This window comes from Gracilinanus agilis, chromosome 5, assembly GCF_016433145.1.
Source record: "Gracilinanus agilis isolate LMUSP501 chromosome 5, AgileGrace, whole genome shotgun sequence".
Taxonomy (NCBI): domain Eukaryota; kingdom Metazoa; phylum Chordata; class Mammalia; order Didelphimorphia; family Didelphidae; genus Gracilinanus; species Gracilinanus agilis.
The window spans coordinates 155004008-155024198 of NC_058134.1; the positions used below are offsets into that span (position 1 = coordinate 155004008).

General features: G+C 35.6%; 1 protein-coding gene across 5 annotated transcripts in view; it reads left to right on the forward strand.

Moving 5' to 3' along the window:
* Window positions 1-20191, forward strand: part of DNAJC2 (DnaJ heat shock protein family (Hsp40) member C2) — a 34908-nt gene that overhangs the window by 13796 nt on the left and 921 nt on the right. For 3 of the 5 annotated variants that reach the window (XM_044678641.1, XM_044678645.1, XM_044678646.1), the window contains 11 exons: window positions 845-925; window positions 1837-1902; window positions 5157-5248; window positions 5330-5451; window positions 6824-6973; window positions 8467-8555; window positions 9199-9268; window positions 17894-18078; window positions 18411-18511; window positions 18670-18777; window positions 19778-19932. In XM_044678641.1, coding sequence (XP_044534576.1) covers window positions 845-925; window positions 1837-1902; window positions 5157-5248; window positions 5330-5451; window positions 6824-6973; window positions 8467-8555; window positions 9199-9268; window positions 17894-18078; window positions 18411-18511; window positions 18670-18777; window positions 19778-19932 — 1219 coding nt within the window. The remainder of the gene's footprint in view (window positions 1-844; window positions 926-1836; window positions 1903-5156; window positions 5249-5329; window positions 5452-6823; window positions 6974-8466; window positions 8556-9198; window positions 9269-17893; window positions 18079-18410; window positions 18512-18669; window positions 18778-19777; window positions 19933-20191) is intronic. The other 2 variants (XM_044678642.1, XM_044678643.1) reach the window with 2 other exon arrangements.

Here is a 20191-nt window from a genome sequence, read left to right on the forward strand (position 1 = left end):
ACCTTTCAATTCAAAGGGTGTGAAAGTAGGAAAATTTATTTTTCTAAGTCTGGGGTTTCTAGGCTCATTCCATTTGTCTAACCTGATTTCCATAATTTCCAGGCTCAAGTTTCTATATCTATTAGCTATTATTTTCATTCTAAAAGTTAAACATTAGGTTTGCTATAAAAATGCCTTCTCTTTCCATAGCATTATAAGATCATAGGTTTAAAACTAAATGGATTAAATAGTTTATCTAGTCCAACCTCCTTCATTTTACAAATGAAGAGATTGAAGCTATAAGGGATTATGATTTGTTCAGAGTCCCCCATGGAATAAATAATAAAATTGAGATTTGAAGCCAGGCCCTCTCTGTCCAAATCCAGTGTTCTTCCTATTTCACCAAATTGCCTCTTGATGCTGCATTAGCAAGTGATTAAATATTTGGGAAAAGAACCCGTTTCCTCCTTCCCCATGTTTTGGAGAAGATAGCCAAAGAATTAGAATGATCATTCTTCAATTTCTTCATCTGTATTTGTCCCATTGCTCCTTGATGTTCACCACTAACCAGATTTTCTCTTTCAAATCTTACTTTATGCATTGAGTCCAACATGTGAAAGATTGATTTTTCCAGCCAGGTAGGGAAGTTAGGAATTATGCTCTATTTTTAAGGCTGTTAATGTCATAACACTAAAGCAAGTCTTACAGTGAAAGCTATCAAACTAGTTGCTTACATTATGTTTTAAAGACACATCCTATCAGGCATAAATGTTTAAAAATTGCCTATGTTACAAATTCTGACATCATTCAATTTTCATATCAGTTTTATAATTTGACTGGGTTCACTTTTTATATAATATTTCAGATGGTCGAATCAGAAAAATGTTCCTAAACTTGGTGACATGCATTCATCATTTGAAGATGTAGATGCATTTTACTCTTTTTGGTAAGCTAACACTCATTTAAATAGTGCCATAATCTTAAAAGGATTTTAATTAAACACATGTCAATTGAGGAGATGAATGATTTTCAGAAACTTTCATCATTAACTCATTAAAGCGCAGCATCATTTAAAATTAATGAAAGCTTTTTGCTTAAAGCTGTTTTTTCTTTGAACTGTTTGACCTTTTCTAAACAAATTATTCCAATCCATTTCCTTTTGCAGAAGGTTGCTAGGTTATTGAAGACAACATGGTGAAAGTAATTGAAACTTAGATTAATTTATATTGGCTAATCCAAATTGAATAGACAAAAAAAATTCTGATGGCTGTGTTAATCCCAGGTGAGTACTAAGAAGAATGGGCATGAAATAATTTTCCCAACTGATCATTAACAAATTGCTATTAAGTACTTATATATGCCATGTTGTGGGAAGAGGAAGAAAAAGAGAAAATGACGCAAATGCAAAAACAAAATAGTCCCTGCGCTCAAGGAATTTATAATATAGGAATAGTGAAATTCAGTTTTGCTAATTAATGATTTTTACTTAACATAAGATATATTAGATTAGGAAAATGATCACTTGTTATTATTGACAATGACTGGTCATAAAGTTAAAAAATGGGTTGCAAAGGAGGGTAAGAGCCATGATAGGTGAAAAAAAATTTTTGACAGATCTCAAGAAGTGAAGAACCTGCAATAATTAGGAGAGAAAGGGTGCAATAAAATTTTATGCCTACATCTAATTTAAAATGAAAACAAAGTAAGAAATTCTTTGTTGACAGAAAATTAAGTAGATACAATTAATTCAATGGCTATTATAATATCTTTATTAGAGTATATCATTATATGTATAATAGCTTAAAATGTGAAATTACTTATATCTGGCATTTTATGTCTATCACTTCTTTATTTCAGGTACAACTTTGATTCTTGGAGAGAATTTTCTTATTTAGATGAAGAAGAAAAAGAAAAAGCAGAATGGTAAGTAAAGTCATTAACAAGTATAATGATTTATTCTTTTTATTGTTTGTTTTTTTCAGATGGAAGAATTTGATTTCAGGTATCTTGAAAGTTATAAAATATTGTGGCAACTTGTTTCACAATGAGAAATCTTCATGACTTAATATTACTCACCAGATAGTAGTAACAGTCCTATTTATGATGTCGTGGTGCCACACCTCCATGTCTTTAAACTATCTAGATGTTTCCAAATTACATTGTGTGGATTTAATGGTTAGAAGGTACTTATGCAAAGGAAAGGGGATATGTTCCAATATTAGCATAAGGAAATAAAAACCCTAAATCCAGAGCCAAGGATAAATGTCCCTGGTGCATGAAAGTCTTAGTGTTCTATTGGTAGCAGGGCAATGCCAAAATCCTCATATAGGGGTTCCTCTTATGGTTAGCTACAGGCTTTAATAAAATCAGTGTGCCCTCTGAAGTCCTCTGATATTAATAGTAGTTAAGAACTCTGTATCATTTACCCTTGTGAAATTTACAATATCGTCAGTCTGAATGAGAATTTGCCAGACTTTTCCATTTTATTAGGGATGATGGGAATGAATGAATGAAAGAGCATCTAGTAATAGTTGAGCACTGGGGATAGAAATACAAAACAAAAGCAGTCCCTGTTTTGAAGGAACTTTATGTTCTAATTGGAAGGCACAACACATAAAAGGAATGGTGACTTGGGTGTAGCATTTTGGTTGAAAAAGTAGGTCATAGGAAAATACATAATGGTTCATCCTTTCCAGTAGCAGTGGAAATATTGATTATAATTCCAAAACTAGAAAAGGGAGGGTTAAGGGAAATACATTTAGCAGATGGTACACCTGGCATCCAGGTGGCTGATGAGATGATTGAGTGTGAAGTAAAGTGAAGCAAAGCTGGCAAATGTCCAGATAGAGTAAGTGACATGATATACTTGTTAGTCAGGACAGTGGGATCGGGGAAAGAGTTCCAGTGGGAATAGTCTTTGGTCACCCGAGGCAGTCACATAAAAAGAACCCTTATAAAGCTCTTGCCCCAGAAGCAATCATCAAAGTTTTTTGTTTGTTTGTTTTATTTTAATAGCACTGGAATAATAGAATGGACAGAGTCCCTTGTGGCATCAGGGCTTCTCTATCATTCAGAAAATTTCAAAAGTTCTTAGCTCTCTAAAGTCCTCTGAGCACAGAGATGAACCAAACAACAGGAAAAAGTGGGTCACAGCAAACAAGATCCAAAGATAATTTGATTTCCTCTGAGTCAATAGTAATAAGGCAACTTATGTGGAAATGTTATTAAAATAACATTTTTTAAATAGTAAGAAAGAGAAGTAGAGGTGCTAAAAATAGAGAAAAAATGTGGGAAAAACTAATTTTTTTTTGCAGATGATACAGTAATCTATTTAGAGAAACCTAAAGAATCAAGTAGTATTTAATTTGAAACAATTATTTTCAGCAAAGTAGCAGGATATAAAACAAAGCCAAATAAATTACTCACTTTTCTATATATTACCAACAAAAGGTGGCATTCAAAATATCTGTTGAATGTATAAAATAGTTGGGAGCTTATCTTCCAAATATACACTATATGAATGAAACTATTAAGACATTTTTTACAGAAATACAGAACTGAACATTTGGAGAAATATTAATTGCTCATGGGCAGACTTTCCAGTATTATTAGAATGACTGCTACTTAATTGCTATACCCATCAAACTATGAAGTGATTATTTCAAAAAGCTAGAGAAAATAATGAAATTTGTGTAGAGGAATAAAAGGTCAAAATTAAGTTTTTTAAGAGAAATAATGAAAACAAAGAGGAAAGAAGGGCACCTGGTAGTAAGCTAAGCTATATTACAAAGGAATAATCATAAAAATTATTTTGTACTGGCTAAAAAATAGAGAGGCTGGTTATTGTTAACAGATTAAATGTACAACATGAATAAGGAAATGAAGGCAATAATGCTGTATTTGTTAAACCCAGGCTTCACCTTAGGCAACTGGGTAGCAAAGTGGATAGAGCACTGGGTCTAGAGTCAGGAAGGTTTGAGTTCAAATATGACTTAAGGTACTGACTGACTAGCTGTGTGACCCTGGTCAGCTCACTTAACTTCTGTTTGCCTCAGATTCTTCCTCTGTCAAATGGCAATAATAACAAAACCTAAGGTTGTTCAGAGGATCAAATGAGATCATTGTAAAATGCTTAGCACAGTGTTTGGCTCATAATAAGTGCTATATAAATGTTAGCTGCTACTTAGCTATTGGGATAAGTCTACAAGTAAGAAATTATTTTTCGCATCTACTAATAAGGAAACAGTTCATGTTTCTCCCTTCTTATAAGAAATGACAACTAAGATGATTTCAGGAAAAAACTGGTAAGATCTGCATGAACTGATGCAGAGAGAAATAAGCAGAACCAGGAGAACATTATACACCATAACAACAACATTGCATGACGATTAATGGTGAAGACTTGTCTACTCTTAGCAATGCAATGATCTGGGACAATCCTGAAAGATTTATGACAGGAAATGAGATCCACCTCCAGAGAAGGAACTATTGGAATCAGATGGATGAGGATAAAAGCAGACTATCTTTCACATCAGAGTATTTAGGATTTTATTTTGGGGTCTTTGGTTTTGAAAGTGTGCTCATACAATAGTGACCATTACAGAAGTGTCTTTTGCATAATAGTAAAAATTTAAAAAAAAAAAGTCCTTGCCATATTTATAACTCCTTGTGGGCTTAGGATCCAAGGACACGCAGTCTTACAAAGAGATTTCTTTCCTCCATATATGTCCCATTCTTCTTCAACTTCCCTTAGAGCAGAACTTTTGTACTCCATGCATTGTGAACAGACAAACCCACTCATTCACTGTAGTTCCACTCAACTACAATCCTAGCTTGAAGAAAGTTAGATCCTCACAGCCTCCATCTTCTTCTATAGAAGACTTCTTCAATAGAAATGTGTCCATCATAGGTCTCCAGAAGTATATCCACAGTGTAAAGTCCAGTTCACTCCAGATCGCATTTGGACACATCTTAACCAACCCTTTTGTGAATATATTTGAGAGAGGGAGACAGGATGCTTCCCTACACTATGACCTTTTCTTCACTAACCTAATATTAAGCATCATCCTTTTATAGATGTCTGATAGTAGTTTGCAGCATTTTGATTTAGAAATCATTGCTTCTAAACAGGGAACTTTAGAAAATACTACATTTTTCAAATGTTTATCATTTTACAGTCGAGATGAGAGGAGGTGGATTGAAAAACAAAACAGAGCAGGCAGGGCACAAAGAAAAAAAGAAGAAATGAACAGAATAAGAACATTAGTTGGTAAGTATAAATTTTTTTCAAAAGTTCTAATGTATTAAATGGGGGACTAAGTATTCACAGTGTTTTTATTCCTTCTCATAGATAATGCCTATAGCTGTGATCCTAGGATCAAAAAATTTAAGGAAGAAGAAAAAGCCAAGAAGGAGGCAGAGAAAAAAGCAAAAATAGAAGCAAAGAGAAAGGAGCAAGAAGCAAAAGAAAGAGTAAGTTGACAATTTATAAAGTTAACTGGTGGGATGAATTTATTCAGTTAATCAATAAACATTTATTAAGCCCCAACAATGTACCAGGTACTATGCTCCATGCTGGAGATATAGAAAGAAAGAAAAGACAGTACCTGTCTTAAAAGTGCTTACGATTTAATAAGGGAAACAACATTCAAATAGTTATATACAAAGCAGTGTGGAATAATTGGGAAATAATTAATAAAGGAAAGGGGTTGGGGAAGGCTTCCTGTAGAAGGTGGGATTTTCGTTGGGACTTAAAGGAAGCCAGGGAGATCAATAGTTGAATTGGAGAACGGAGAGCATTCCAGGCACAGCAGACAGCCAGAGAAAATGCCTACAGCTAAGAAATGGAGTGTCCTGTTCATTAAACAGCCAGGAGGCCAGTGTCACTAGAATAAAGAGGGAGTAAAGTGTAAGAAGACTTGGATTATGAAGAGCTTAGAATGGTGAACAAAGCATTTTGTATTTGCACCTGAAATTTATCAAAATATACCACAAGATAAAAATTAATCTTTAGTCTTCAAGCCTATTAAAAATATAGAACCTAGGAACTTAAGCTTGACAATGGTTGTAATCACTAATAAATGCTTTGCATAATTCTTAGCAAGAGAGGAGGCTTAGAGGGCAGCTGGGTAGCTCAGTGGGTTGAGAGCCAGGCTTAGAGACGGAAGGTCCTAAGTTCAAATCTGGCCTCAGACACTTCCCAGCTGTTTGATCCTGGGCAAGTCACTTAACCTCTATTGCCTAGCCCTTACTACTCTTCTGCCTTGGAACCAATATACAGTATTGACTCCAAGATGGAAGGTAAGGGTTTTTTTTTTTTTGTTGTTGTTTTTTTTTACACAAATAAACAAACAAACAAACAAACAAACAAACAAACAAATAAATAAATAAATAAAGGGAGGAGGCTTAATTATAAGTATTAAGAATTTATTTTTGCCATAGACACTTCCTGGCTGCGTGATTTAATTTCAGCTGCCTAGCCCATACCACTCATTTGCCTTGGAACCGAAATGATTCTAAGACAGAAGGTGAGGGTTTGAAAAAATTAAAATTAAAAAAGCTTAATCATTTATCAAGCATTTACTAAAATTTTATCACTATTGGGTATTGTAGACAATGTAAATATCGTGGCAGCATCTAATATCTTCAATATCATAGAAGCATCTTATATCATTTTCCTGTTAAAGAAGGAAATATTTGATGGAACTCATTATTCTGACCATACTGTAGTCAGTCTTTGTTCTTCAATAAGATAATTTTAATCTTACCTATTTTCTGACACTGAATATTAATTGGATTCATTGCATTTGCAATGCATCATAGTTTCTTTTTTCCCTGGTTGTAGCAAAGACAAGCTGAATTAGAAGCAGCTCGGTTAGCGAAGGAGAAGGAAGAAGAGGAAATTAGACAACAAGCATTACAGGCCAAGAAAGAAAAGGAAATTCAGAAAAAAGCCGTTAAAAAGGAAAGGCAAAAACTTCGAACTTCATGCAAGGTATGTCAGTCTTATGAAGGAAATAACATTTTCACATAATGAAATAGGATTAGAGCTCTAGAACTGGAAAAGACCTCAAAGGCAATAATGTCCAACCCCCTTTTTACAGGCAAGAAAACTGAGGCCCAGAGAAGTTAAGTGATCTGCTTAAAGTCACATAAGTAGTATCAGTCACATAAGCAGGATTTAAACCTATAAACTTTAACTCCAGCCCATTGCTCTTCCCTGTATAGCAAGCATTTAGCAGGTGCTTACTATATGCTAGGCATCTGCATCTGTTAAGCACTGTGTATACAATAATAAATACCAAAGAGTCTCTCCCCCAAAGGCCACATATACATAAACTATATGCACTATAGTTTCATTGTGGGCATGTGTCTTGATCATGTAAGGAGTAAAAAGGGGTTTTGGTCACCAAGGAATTGAAGAATTATCAATTCCCAATTAAAGAATAACCTCAAGTCAAAATGACCTTTATGGAAGTTTATTTACAAATGAGGAGAGGAAGAGAAAATCAGAAAGAGGATAAGATAGGATAAGTAACCTAACACACTAGGTAATTTGCTCTGGTCCCCTGGTTTAACCCAGGCAGATCTAATTAGTCCTCAGTTGAGCGAGGCTGGAGAACCGGAGGGCCCTGGAGGTGAATGAAGCAAAGGCTTCAGGCACAGAGTCTCTTTTGAAAGGTAGGTTCCTTAAGAGAAGTTCAGGAAGAGTTAGTCTTTACACTCACCACGTGGAATTCCAAAGGAAAAATTTAAGAACAGTCTCACCAAGTTGTAATGAAGCTAGGGATTCTGAGAGGCAAAGGGAGGAAAGCCTGTGCAGCAGTGCAGAGGCAGGATATTTGTGATATCCACCTTTTACATTGTAGGCACTTGAATTTGAATTATATTTGAATGTGTTGTCAATCTCTCCTGCCTAGCCAGACTTTTCTTCCCTTTTCCCTAGGTAAATGATACAAAGATAATTTTAGACTTGCATATCTGTTACTATCTCCCTAAGCTTCATTACACTAATAACTAGTTTCCAGTTACCCTTGTGTAATTGGTATATGATAAGGTATTTATTTGTTTTAAATTTAACAAGTGCAGTTTTTTTGTTCAATAGTACCTCATATTTATCATGATGCTAGGTGATAATGTTTTACTCCTTGATAATAGATATTTATACCTAGAAATAGGCTGAGTAGCACTCCCAGCTTAACTAATGAAGGAAAATTCTATTATGGGGATCACATAATCCATAAGCAATTTCTTGGGGACTTGAATTGGCTCATAATAGCCATACAGTTCATTCACCCTGCATCCACAGCCTACAAAACAAAAAAAAAGATGACTTTTATCTCTGTGAAGAGGTTGGCCAAATGCCCCTGAGATTTGACTCGAGGTCAGAAGCTAATGAAAACTACTAATATTTTCAAAGGTTCATGTTTAGCTTTTAAATTGGTCTTGCAAACATGTACACAACAAAATTATGTTTGTGCTTTCTAGAATTGGAATTATTTTTCAGAAAGTGAAGCAGAGTCTGTTAAAATGATGGAAGAGATTGAAAAGCTTTGTGATCGTCTTGAACTTACAAGGTACGATCACCACTTTTCTGTATGTAGATCCCTGTCAAAAAGCCAACTTCTTTTTCCTCTTAAAATTTTAACCATAATACTTAGTTTATTAATTTATTAAATTCTAAAAGAGTTAATGTTGCTTTCTAAATGTCTTTTGATATATTGTGAAAATATGATTATGATCTCAACTGGGAAACAATACTACTTATACAAGCTAATCAATATTAATTGTTCAAATGTGTATGTATGTGCACTTAATGTTTTGCAAATGCATATACACAAATATATAAAAATAGATTTCAGGAAAAATAGCAGATGCTGAGATTTGAAAGTTGAACAAAATAGAGACTAAAATTGCATGGTGATATTGGGTTAGTTTTAGATTGATTTCTTCATTGTTGCAATTAGATGCTTAAACAATAGCAACTTTTATTCCATATTGACACTTAAATCTGTAATAATAGCAGCTTTGCTGGACTGTAAAGTTACAGTGATAGTTACATAAAATTAAATCATCTTCCCTTTTAGTAACATGAAGAGGTGGGCTCTTTTAATGTAGTAAAAGAAGATGCTTCCTTTGTGTGAAATTTAACATCTTTATTCAAAAGTCAGATTTTTCTAATAAATTTGATAAAATTTCATGCTTCTTTTAAAAATTCAGCTTGCAGTGCTTGAATGAAATTCTTGCGTCTACTACAAAAGAAGAAGGGAAGGCTGCTGTGGAAAAGCAGGTAATTTTTATTTCGCATCTGCATTATTACAGAATGTTTGATGGGTTGAACTAGTTGGATGTAGTTGATAACACAATTATTTTATTGACCTTTGTCTCCTAAATATGCTTATACATTTAGGGAATTTAGAGCTGATGGGAACTATTTGAGATCATTTAATCCACTGCCCCTTACAGATGAGATAAATCTTATACTTTGCAGAATCATTTTCTCCAGCTCTGTATTAGCTGTTGAGCTTGGCCAAAAGCCAGTGGGATTCTTTTTCCCCTTAAGGATCATTCTAAGATTAATATGTAGGTAAGTGAAAGAGATGAAGATCTGCAGACAATAGAGTGCAGCCAGATTTTTTCACCTTAGTTCTGATATTTTTTCTCCAACTTTGTTTTACATTATGACTTTTTCATATGGGGTTTCAATATTTCACATTTCATATTGTGATCTTTATGGTAAGAGAAGATATTTTATGCAGAGTTTCATCACTTATCTAAGAAAATTAGGCTCATTCTTTGAATTTTTGAAAATCAGATTTAATTGAACATTAGCATATCAATCAAAGTGTGAACCACACAGTATGAATTTACTAAAGAGCAGCTATGGCTTAACTGGTTTTATTTGTGCTATTCTTGGTGGAGTCATGCACTATATATAGAATTTTTTCATTTAACTGGTGGAAAAAGATGTATATGCTCTTAATTTTTCTGCATTTGTAATTCATTCACATGAACTAAGTCAAATTGAGCTTAGTTGATATTACTTATAATTTATCAAATTCTAAGAAGTAACTTAACTGGCAAGTTCTGGCTTCCAGTTTAATTTTGCAAAGTATTGATTCATTATCAGCTATACGGTTAGCAATATGTTAGGTACCTTGGAGATGATTTTAACAGTAGTTGCCATTTACAGAGTACTTCCATAAAAACAATCCTGTGGGGTAGTCATTAAAAATTTTATTATTTCCATTTTACTAAGTTAAGCTTGGTGATGAATCCTTTGGCCATGGCAATCCATAAATATAAAACGTCCCTCAGTTTTGCTTCTGCAGTGATGGTGATAGAAAAGATCATTGAAGGTACAAAAAAAATAATAGTTTTTAGACGATGATTTGTAAATAAACATTAGCAACTTTGGCACTTAATGTTTTTTCTCCTTATGACTCACTATCTCCTTTTATTACACAACAGTTCCCTGTCATGAAGCATCTGGTTTGAAGACTTGGATTAGTAACCTTGGTCCCAATGGCATTAGCCCTGCCATTTTTAGTTTGGCTGCCTTGGGATTGGTGAATTTGGCAGCCTCGGAAATAAGTGGGCTTATGAGTCTTAGAAGCATTGGGCTTTATGACATTGGTGTCAATTTTGTGGGCTTGTTAACTTTAGGGTTAGTGATTATGGCAACCTTATAGTCAGTCAGTCACACGGTGATCTTGGGGCCTGGATGTTTGGCAACAATATTTGGACTGGTTCATCAATAACTTTAGAAGCTTAGGCTTGGTGATTCTGGGCCTGATGTTGATCTTGGGAATCTTGGTGTTAAGGAATGGTTGGCTTTGACATTGTTGGCCTTCATCCTCTTCAGTTCCTATTTAATTTCTTAGTAAAACATGTTTCTAGGGGGCAGCTGGGTAGCTCAGTGGAGTAAGAGTCAGGCCTAGAGACAGGAGGTCCTAGGTTCAAACCCGGCCTCAGCCACTTCCCAGCTGTGTGACCCTGGGCAAGTCACTTGACCCCCATTGCCCACCCTTACCAATCTTCCACCTATGAGACAATACACCGAAGTACAAGGGTTTTAAAAAAAAACAAAACAAAACATGTTTCTCAGGAACTTGAAGTCAACCCCTTTCAGAACCTCATATCTCTGTGGTCTCGGTTTCTTGATGCTATTTATATTCCATTTATGGGACTTATTGGGGGTGGGTCTATTCTTAAACTTGTCCATCTTTACATCTCACCACTTGTACTGCTGGCATTCTATGAACTGGAAGAGATGAAGAGTGAGAAAAGAAGCATCTTTGATACATTTTTAAATGTAAGAGCCTCGTTCAGTTACCAGTGCTAGTGGATGTACTAGAAGAGGAAACAAATTCTATAAATTCTGACAATCTTGGTATAATTGAAACCAGAAGACAAAATAAAACAGTGGTACAAAGAGACCTATTACAGACTTACCATTTGGTTTATCATTTATCCACAGACAACAAGAAACAATTCTATGGGAATACTTAAGTCAGTTTGTATTACAGTTCTTATAATGATTATTTGCAAAAAAGACCACCATAAAGATAATTGCAATTTCTATATTAACATTTGTTGCAGAGGATAGGAGAAATGGAGAAATTCTCTAAAGAATGTAATACTCTCCATACAAAGGGAATACATAGTAATACTTGTTGAATGCTCTGCAAAGGTGGATAGAAGAAGAGCAGCAAAAAAAAAAAAAAAAAAAAAGTTGGAAAACAGTGTTCAGGACTAAGAAATTAGAAAAGTCAAAAGGTTATAGACTATAAAAACTTCATACCTAAATATGACTGTCTCCTTCAACAAGAGGGTTCAGTATAGCACCCAGTTGGATAGGATAAGCAACAAGTAACATCACAAAAAAATTAAATGAATTATACTTTTTTAAAAACCCTTACCTTCTGTCTTAGAATCAATACTGTGTATTAGTTCTAAGGCAGAAGAATGGTAATGGCTAGACAATGGGGGCTAAGTGACTTGCCCAGGGTAAGAAGTGCCTGAGGTTAGATTTGAACCCAGGACCTCCTATTTCTTGGCCTGGCTCTTCATCTACTGAGCTACCCAGCTGCCCCTGAATTATATTTTTATAGAAAGGAAATGACTAGTTAGTGACATGAGAGTCATTTTTGAATTAGGTATTTGTATAGTCAGATCATTGATTCATTAGAGCAGTGATCAAAATCAATACCAAATTAGAAGAATCAAAACAAGAAGATAGAGAATCCTTTTGTGAACTCTGGCTAGTCATTGTTGACACTGAAAAATTCGAAGTGGTTAAAAAAACAAACATCAGTGCATATCAATTGCCCACAAGGAGACCAAAGGAAACGTAGAAATTAGCCAGATTAGTGAGAGAGATGGTAGCTAAAGGGAACATTGGTTCCCACATTGTAGAACTTAGTAAAATTATAACCTCAGGAGGATAAGAAGCAGGGTTTTCTCATATGGTAGTGAGTAGAGAGAAAAAAAGAATTTTTAAAGAAAACTTAACCAGAGACACAACTAAACCAGAAGATCCCAAGGGCATTTCAGGGTGAAATAAAAGAAAGGCAAAGAAAAGTGAGAAAAGACATGTAAAGAATTTCTCTGACAAATTAATTATTTTCTCCAACAGTAAGAATGAAGTGACCACACTCAAGACTCTTAAATCACAGCTCCTACAGTGCTACATAAGGAAGTAAAAATAATACTAAAAAAAAAAAAGAGTTAGAACACCTGAAATAAACCAGGAGCATTAGGGGAAGTCTGGTAGAAGCAACATTTTTGAATGTGGCCAGGTATTTTAAAGCTCACAGGGACCATTTTCCCTACCTTAAAGGAAACCTAATTCTAATGTTCCCAAGAAGTGGTCATTTAGCCCCTGCTTTAAGACCTCTAATGAAGCAGGGGAAAGGGAGGATGGAAGAGATGACAAACCTAATGCTTTCCAGAAGCCTGTTTTGCTTTTTGATAACTAAACAAAAGGAAATCAAGCCTAAATTTGCCTTTTTTGCCACTTCTTCCCATCATTCCTGTTTCTGCTGTGTCAACAAACAGAATAAGTCTGATCCCACTTCCATATAAATATTTCAGATACTTGAACATGACTCTCATATACCTCCTGAAATCTTCTCTTCTGTAGAAGAACATTCCTCATTCCTGTTACTCTATGTTCATGTTGCACAGGATCAGGGGTCATCATCTTTCTGATTGCCTTCCTTCAGATGCTTTCTATCCATGCCCTTTTTAAATGTGGGCCTGAGAATAAAACACAATAATCCACGAGTGGTCTGAAAACAACTACAAATAATAGGTGTATCTTCCGTCATTCAAATTATTGTTAAAAATGTGAAAAAGCACCAGGCTAAGCGTAGATCCCTGGGGCATTTCAGTGGAAGACTTGCCAAGTTAACATTAAACTTTGAATGACTAGTTTTTGAGTCCAGCCATTTTTAACTTCTGAATTTAACTGTATTATTGTCTAGTTGGCCTCCATCCTTTCTACAAGAATAGTATGAGATAGTTTGTCATATGCCTTACTCAAATCTAGCTAAATTCTATCTGTAAATCATTTATCAGGTACTTACTCTGTGTCAGGCACTGTGCTAAGCTAAGGGACACAAAGAAAAAGCAAAGACATAGTAAGTATATTTAAAAAATCCACATATGTATATACATGATGTGTATATATATGCATATACAAAATGTAGACATATCTACATACACCTTTATGTAAACGATCACATCCAGAGTAGATTCAGAATCATCATAGAAGGGGAAAGGCATCAATATTTGAGGGGAGGGGAGGCCTTTCAGGAAGTGTAGTTGAGTAGAGCCTTGGAAGAAGGTGGGTATTCAAAGGCTTGGAGATAAGGAGAGTATTATATGTGGGTGTGGGAATAGCCAGGGCCAAAGCACTGTGAAGGGAAAGAATACTGTGTGCAAAAAAAAAAGGACTAAAGGGATTGAACCAAAACAGGGAGAGTGCTATGTAGGAAGACAGTTAGGGGGCCCTGACCACCTAGTTTGGTAACAGTCAAGAGAGGAAATGGCCTATTTTCAATGAAGTCAGCTTGGCTTTTTTTGTACTTGCTGCTCTTTCTAGGTGTTCACTGAAGTCACTCATTGGCCTTCAGGTTTTAAAGTGTTCTCACCACCTTTTTTGAAAATTTGAGGAGTACTTATTCTCGTCTCTTGCAGTACCACTTCTATTCTCCACAGTCTTTCAGATATGAGAGTGCCAGTTTTTTTAAAATATCCAAGGGTGTGGGTTCATTTGGGCAAGGTGACTTGAATTCCTCCTGTCACTTTACTATGTCCTACCTTCGATGTCAACTCCTTGTTAGCTATTTTTGTTCTGTCATTTCCAGTGCAAAGGTCATTTTCCTTGGCAGAGAAAACAAACAAAATAAGAATCTAGTTTTCAAATGCTTGGAAAAAATCATAGACTTTATAATTACCTGAAAAAAAGACAACTGAGAAAATACTAATAACTATCAACGCAAATGGTAATTTACTATCTACAAAATCTTTGAGAGCAAATTCATGGAGGGCATCTTTGGTGAATGTATGAAAAGAATAAGGCAAAATGCTGCCTTAAAGGCTAACAAGGTCCCCCCCCTTGCATGTATCAAAAGCATGAGAGCCCTTGAAAGATTTAACAATGGAAATAACATTGTTCATTGATAGGCAAAGACCAGTGAGGCCTATGCTTGTCAAAAGTGTTTTTCAGCAGCATGTAGGATGTCCATTCAAAAATGAGCAGTCCTCCAGATGTGCCTTTTTGCAGACGACATAATGCTGATTGTATTCGGACTGTAGAACTTCCTACATTTTTTAACATACATGTTATTATGTATATATGTGTGTATATACAAAAGTATATATTTTTATGTATCACACAAATCTGCCATACTTTGTTCTACAGTGCTTCATGAGGAAGTAAAAATAAAACTAAAGAAAACAGCTAGAAAAGCTGGACAGAGGAAGTCTGATAAAAGCAACATATATGTGTGTGATAAAACAACAGCATATATCCCTTGGCTATTCAAAATTTCATATATTTATGCATGTGTGCGTACACCTCTAAGTTATTTTGTATAAATGACTTAGAAGAGTTCAGTCTGTCTGCATGTGAGAAACTAAATGAATGAAAGCTTGTTGCTCTGATAAGCCACTGATATAATATTTCATTCATATAAGATGGGGGAGGGATGTAGATGGTGTGTATATACACATCTGATTACACACATACATACATAAAAAGTAAGTGTATATGGAGAAAAAAAGTGAGTTCAGAATTCAATATGAGAGTGGACTAGATTAGATTGCCTTTGGTAAATTTTAATTAACTCATTAATCCCTAAATCAAAGTTCTATATATTTTTTAAACATACTTTTGTGGTGATTTCAAAACTGAGATGGCATGGGATTCTTGAACATAATCTTGCATTTTTTTCCAAGCAAAAGAAAAAAAAATTTTTTTTAACTCTTACCTTATATCTTACAATCAATAAGTCATGGAATACCATGGTATTCAAAGAACTAAATGCAAAGGTCACCCAAATGGTAATTGAGAAGATTAAGGGGGAGGAGGGAAGAAGGTAGATTGTTTCATACTTACCTACAGAGTATTTTACAGAAACAGCAACATATAAAGGACATCCAAAAGATATGTGAAGAGAAAAGTAGGTTGTCCATTTATATTGAGAATTAAGTCTGTAGGTATCACTGACATCCATGCAGTGTTAAAAGATCTAGAAGATCCTCCCCTCTTCTATGACCCTTCCCCCCCTACCCCCCCCCAAACACATTGGGGAGGATTTTTTGGATCACATGAACAAGAGTTGCACAGATGGGGATTGTAATCTGCACCATTAAACCCTTATTAGGTAGATCAGCTTGATAAAGATGTTTATAGGTAAGTAAATATTAAATAGAATTTCAAAAGTTAAATGACTTGCCCAGAGTTACAAAGATAGGAAGGAAGGAAGGAAGAGCTTAGGTCTGGCTCCTACTCCAGTGCTTTGCCACAGTGTACCCACAAAAGAAATGCTTAACACTATCCCAGACACTAAAGATTTTTGCTAAGATCAAATAATTAGGGGGGAAATTTTTCATGCCAGCCTGTTTTTTCATTGATTTTGGTAACATCTAGTGAAGATACTTCTTCTACCAATGCAACTCAACTATTTTTCAGTTTATAGTTTTGTTATGGGGAAGAGGAGAACCAGAGGTTGTGGGGTACAATGGTGGACCTCTGGGTTCGGGAAGGATACCTTTTGCAAGAATACAAGACTCCAAACTTAGCTTAAAAGTAAAAAGAGATCTATTCATTTGGAAAGTAATATTGAGAATGGCCAGGAGAATAGCAAGGTGGAACAGCTAGATGGAGAGCTGTTCTTTGGGAGTGCGGGCGGGGGGGGGGGTGGGTGGGGAACAGTGTGGATGGAAAAGCTGTGGGGGTTTTGGTCTGCCTGAAGACAATAGGGGGTGGCCCTCCTAGCTCAGAGGACAGATGGATGTCTGAGATACACCTGATGATATCAAAGTGTAGCCTGGAGGTGCATCTCTATATCCATCTCAATCTAAAGCAGTGATTCCCAAAGTGGGTGCCACCGCCCCCTGGCGGGTGCTGCAGCAATCCAGGGGAGGCAGTGATGGCCACAGGTGTATTTATCTTTCCTATTAATTGCTATTAAAATTTTAAAAAATTTAATTTCCAGGGGTCTAAGTAATATTTTTTTCTGGAAAGGGGGCAGTAGGCCAAAAAAGTTTAGGAACCACTAATCTAAAGAATGATCCAAAGATGATAATAATCTCAGGGTCTTATAGAAGTTATCAGATGTTCTTGGGGTAGTAGTCACAAGGACAGAAAGGAACAAGGGGATTTGCCTGTTTAGTTTGCCTGGGTTAGGGGTACAGTGCCCATGCCAGTTTTAGAAAGTTGCCTGGGACATTTTTGAAAATGCAGGATGGTCTCAGTTTTTGTTTTCATGCACGGTGCCTCGTATGATGTTGCCGTGTAGGTGCATAATAAATACTTGTTTGAGGTTGCCTTGCCCAGTCTGTGCCAGAAGTGACTGTGAAGCCTGACTCCAGGGCCGGCTCTCTTACTTTATTCAGCCTATCTGTATTGAAAACAGTACATACAGTAAGTACTGTTTTTGTTCAGAGAAGGAAGGAAGCTGAGCCAATGAATCATTTGTGGTTTAATAGAGAAACTGGAAGGCTGTTTTTAAGGCAAAATAGGTGTTAAAAGATGGAGGGAGGACCTTTTAGTTGGAAGTGGAGAGGTAGGGGTGAGTGACTTGATTAGAGTCTGGGTTCAGGAGTAATGTGAGATGAGGCTGATTGGAGGTTTTGCTACTAAAAAATGAGCCTTGTATAGCTGTCAGCATATGGGAGGGACATGTGCTTTAGAAAGACTATAACACTATACAGACTATGTGCATTTAAAGCTGCAGGACTAATGGAGAGGCCTGTGATCTGTGGCACAAGATCCCTTTAGAATTGATAAAGAGCAGGGTCTGTGCACAGGTGTGAGGACTAGTTTCAATGGGGATTAAGAGACGTTGGGAGGGGAGAGGGAGGGAGGCCAAGAGGATGAGATGGCACAATCGAATGAGGTGAAGTTATTTTAAAGAAAGATTATTGAGGTAGACCACCTAGAAGCTCTAGAGAGAGCACAGTAGTGATAGCAAACTTGCATAATTTCTCTTTAGCCTCAGAGCAAGTGGGGGTTGGGGGGTGTCAGAGCCAGAGGCAGGAAGAGAGACTGACTAGATGATAACCAGTCATGAAAACTTAAGATAATGGTAGTGGCAGCACTAAATAATTTACCATTAAATCTATACTAGACATTGTCTAGTACAATTATTACTTTTAACTAATAACTTTATCCTTCATGTAGATAGAAGAAATAAATGAGCAAATAAGGAAAGAGAAGGAGGAAGCTGAGGCTCGAATCCGCCAAGCATCTAAGAGTGCTGAGAAATCAACTGGTGGAGGTGGCAGTGGTGGTAAAAATTGGTCAGAAGATGACTTGCAGTTACTAATTAAAGCTGTGAATCTCTTCCCTGCTGGGACTAATTCAAGGTACCTCTTACTAAAATACTCTTCATAATACAATAGAACCTAGTAACAAGAGTCCATATTTCAGGACTATTTTAAACTGGAGAGGTATAGCAACCCCCTTGACATGAACCTAGACCCACCCATCCTAAACTGCCGTTTGCGTTCTCATAAATTAAATTCCAGTGTGATTTCTAAAGCTGCTTTGTTAAAATGGTTAAATATTGGCAGTAGTTTCAAGTAATTAATAGTAGTCATTTAAACCAGATTGTCTAGTTTGGTCTAATCTTGTAAACAGCTTTTACTACAATAAAAATCCAAGCAATATTGCTGCTGTTTTCCTTATCTTACCATAGGTGGGAAGTTATTGCCAACTATATGAATTTGCATTCTTCTTCTGGAATAAAAAGAACTGCAAAAGATGTCATCAGCAAGGCAAAGAGTCTTCAGAAACTGGGTATTTAAAACTTTTGGAGAATCCTTTTAAGGGGAAAAAACTGATTGTGGGGAATCCAAGTACATTTTAGTAAATTAAAAAATCTTGGTGGGAATTCATTGTTGCATGAGCACTGAATGTGAAATATCAGATTGTAAATAAAGCTTTTTTCTCTTCAGATCCTCATCAAAAAGATGATATAAACAAAAAAGCATTTGATAAATTTAAAAAGGAACATGGAGTTGTGCCTCATTCAGACGGTGCAGCACCTTCTGAGCGGTTTGAAGGTAACAGTGGTTTTTCTTTTTAATTAGGTGAAAATAATTGATGTGTACATCTACATCTCTGTGCTACTAAAAATCTCTTCTTATTTCTAGAAGTAGACCCTATAGTTGTCATATTAGGAACATAAAATGTTCAGTTGATTGAACAACACAAAGCATTTCCATTCACTGCAAATTTTTAGTCCTTGGCTTTTTGGGGAATTTTGGATATAAGCAAATTTGTTGTCCTCTTTCAAATGATTATTTATTTTATTTTCATAACTATTATATTTCCTAATGTTTAGACTTGCAAATTACTTTTTAAAAAAACCCTAATAACTTAATTGGTAAGGACTAGGCAATAGATGGAGTAAAGTGATTTGCCCAGTCACATCACTGGGAAGCTAAGGCCAGATATAAATCCAACACCCTCCCAACTCTAAGCCTGGTGCTTTAAACAGTTGCTACCTAGGTGCCTCATAAATTACTTTTTTACACAGGTCATTAGGGCACAAAATTTAAATGTCTAGTTTTTTCCCATCACCTATAATTACAGAGGAGAGGCAAATGACATTTTCCCTAATACACATCTGGGATTTTTCTATTTCTACTACATCAAAAAATTTGTGATTGTCTTGCTATCAATTTAAAACCAACAGTATTAAATTTATAGTGAACACTGATAAAATTCTTTAAGCAATTTCTAAATATGGTCCAGATAAAAACTTGGAATTCATGAGGGTTCCTTTTTTCCCCACTAGCAGCTGCCTGTATTTAAAACAAGGCGAGTAATTTTACTGCCCCCCTTTTTTTTTCTTTTAAAGGTGGGGCAGGGATATACATCTGAAATAAAACTCTCATTATCTAAACCAAGCCAAAAATGTTTTTATTTATAATTGCACATAAAAAATGTAAATAATATTTTTTAATAAATAAATTAATCTAGGAGATGAGCCTGAGTCTGACTATGCTATTCCATCAAATAGTCACTCCTACTGTGAGGCTTTGCAAATAACTTTTTTAGGTCCACGTATAGATTTCATACCTTGGACAACAGAAGAACAAAAACTTTTGGAACAAGCTCTGAAGACGTATCCAGTGAATACACCTGAGAGATGGGAAAAAATAGCTTCTACAGTGCCTGGACGATCAAAAAAGGACTGCATGAAACGATATAAGGTTGTGTATATATGTGTATATGTTAACTCAGTAATTACAAATTTTATTCCAAGTTAAATTACATAACTGTTATCTGTCTTGTAAAAAACGAAAAGTCATTACAAAGACAGGCTGTTTATGATAAAGTAACATTAACTCACAACAGATTTTTGGGGGCTGGTTGCACTATAAGGAAGAGCATTATGTCACAAAGTTCCAGAAACCATTTTTCTAAAAAATATTTGTGAAAGTCCTACTCCAGTGTCTCCCTGTGGTTAAA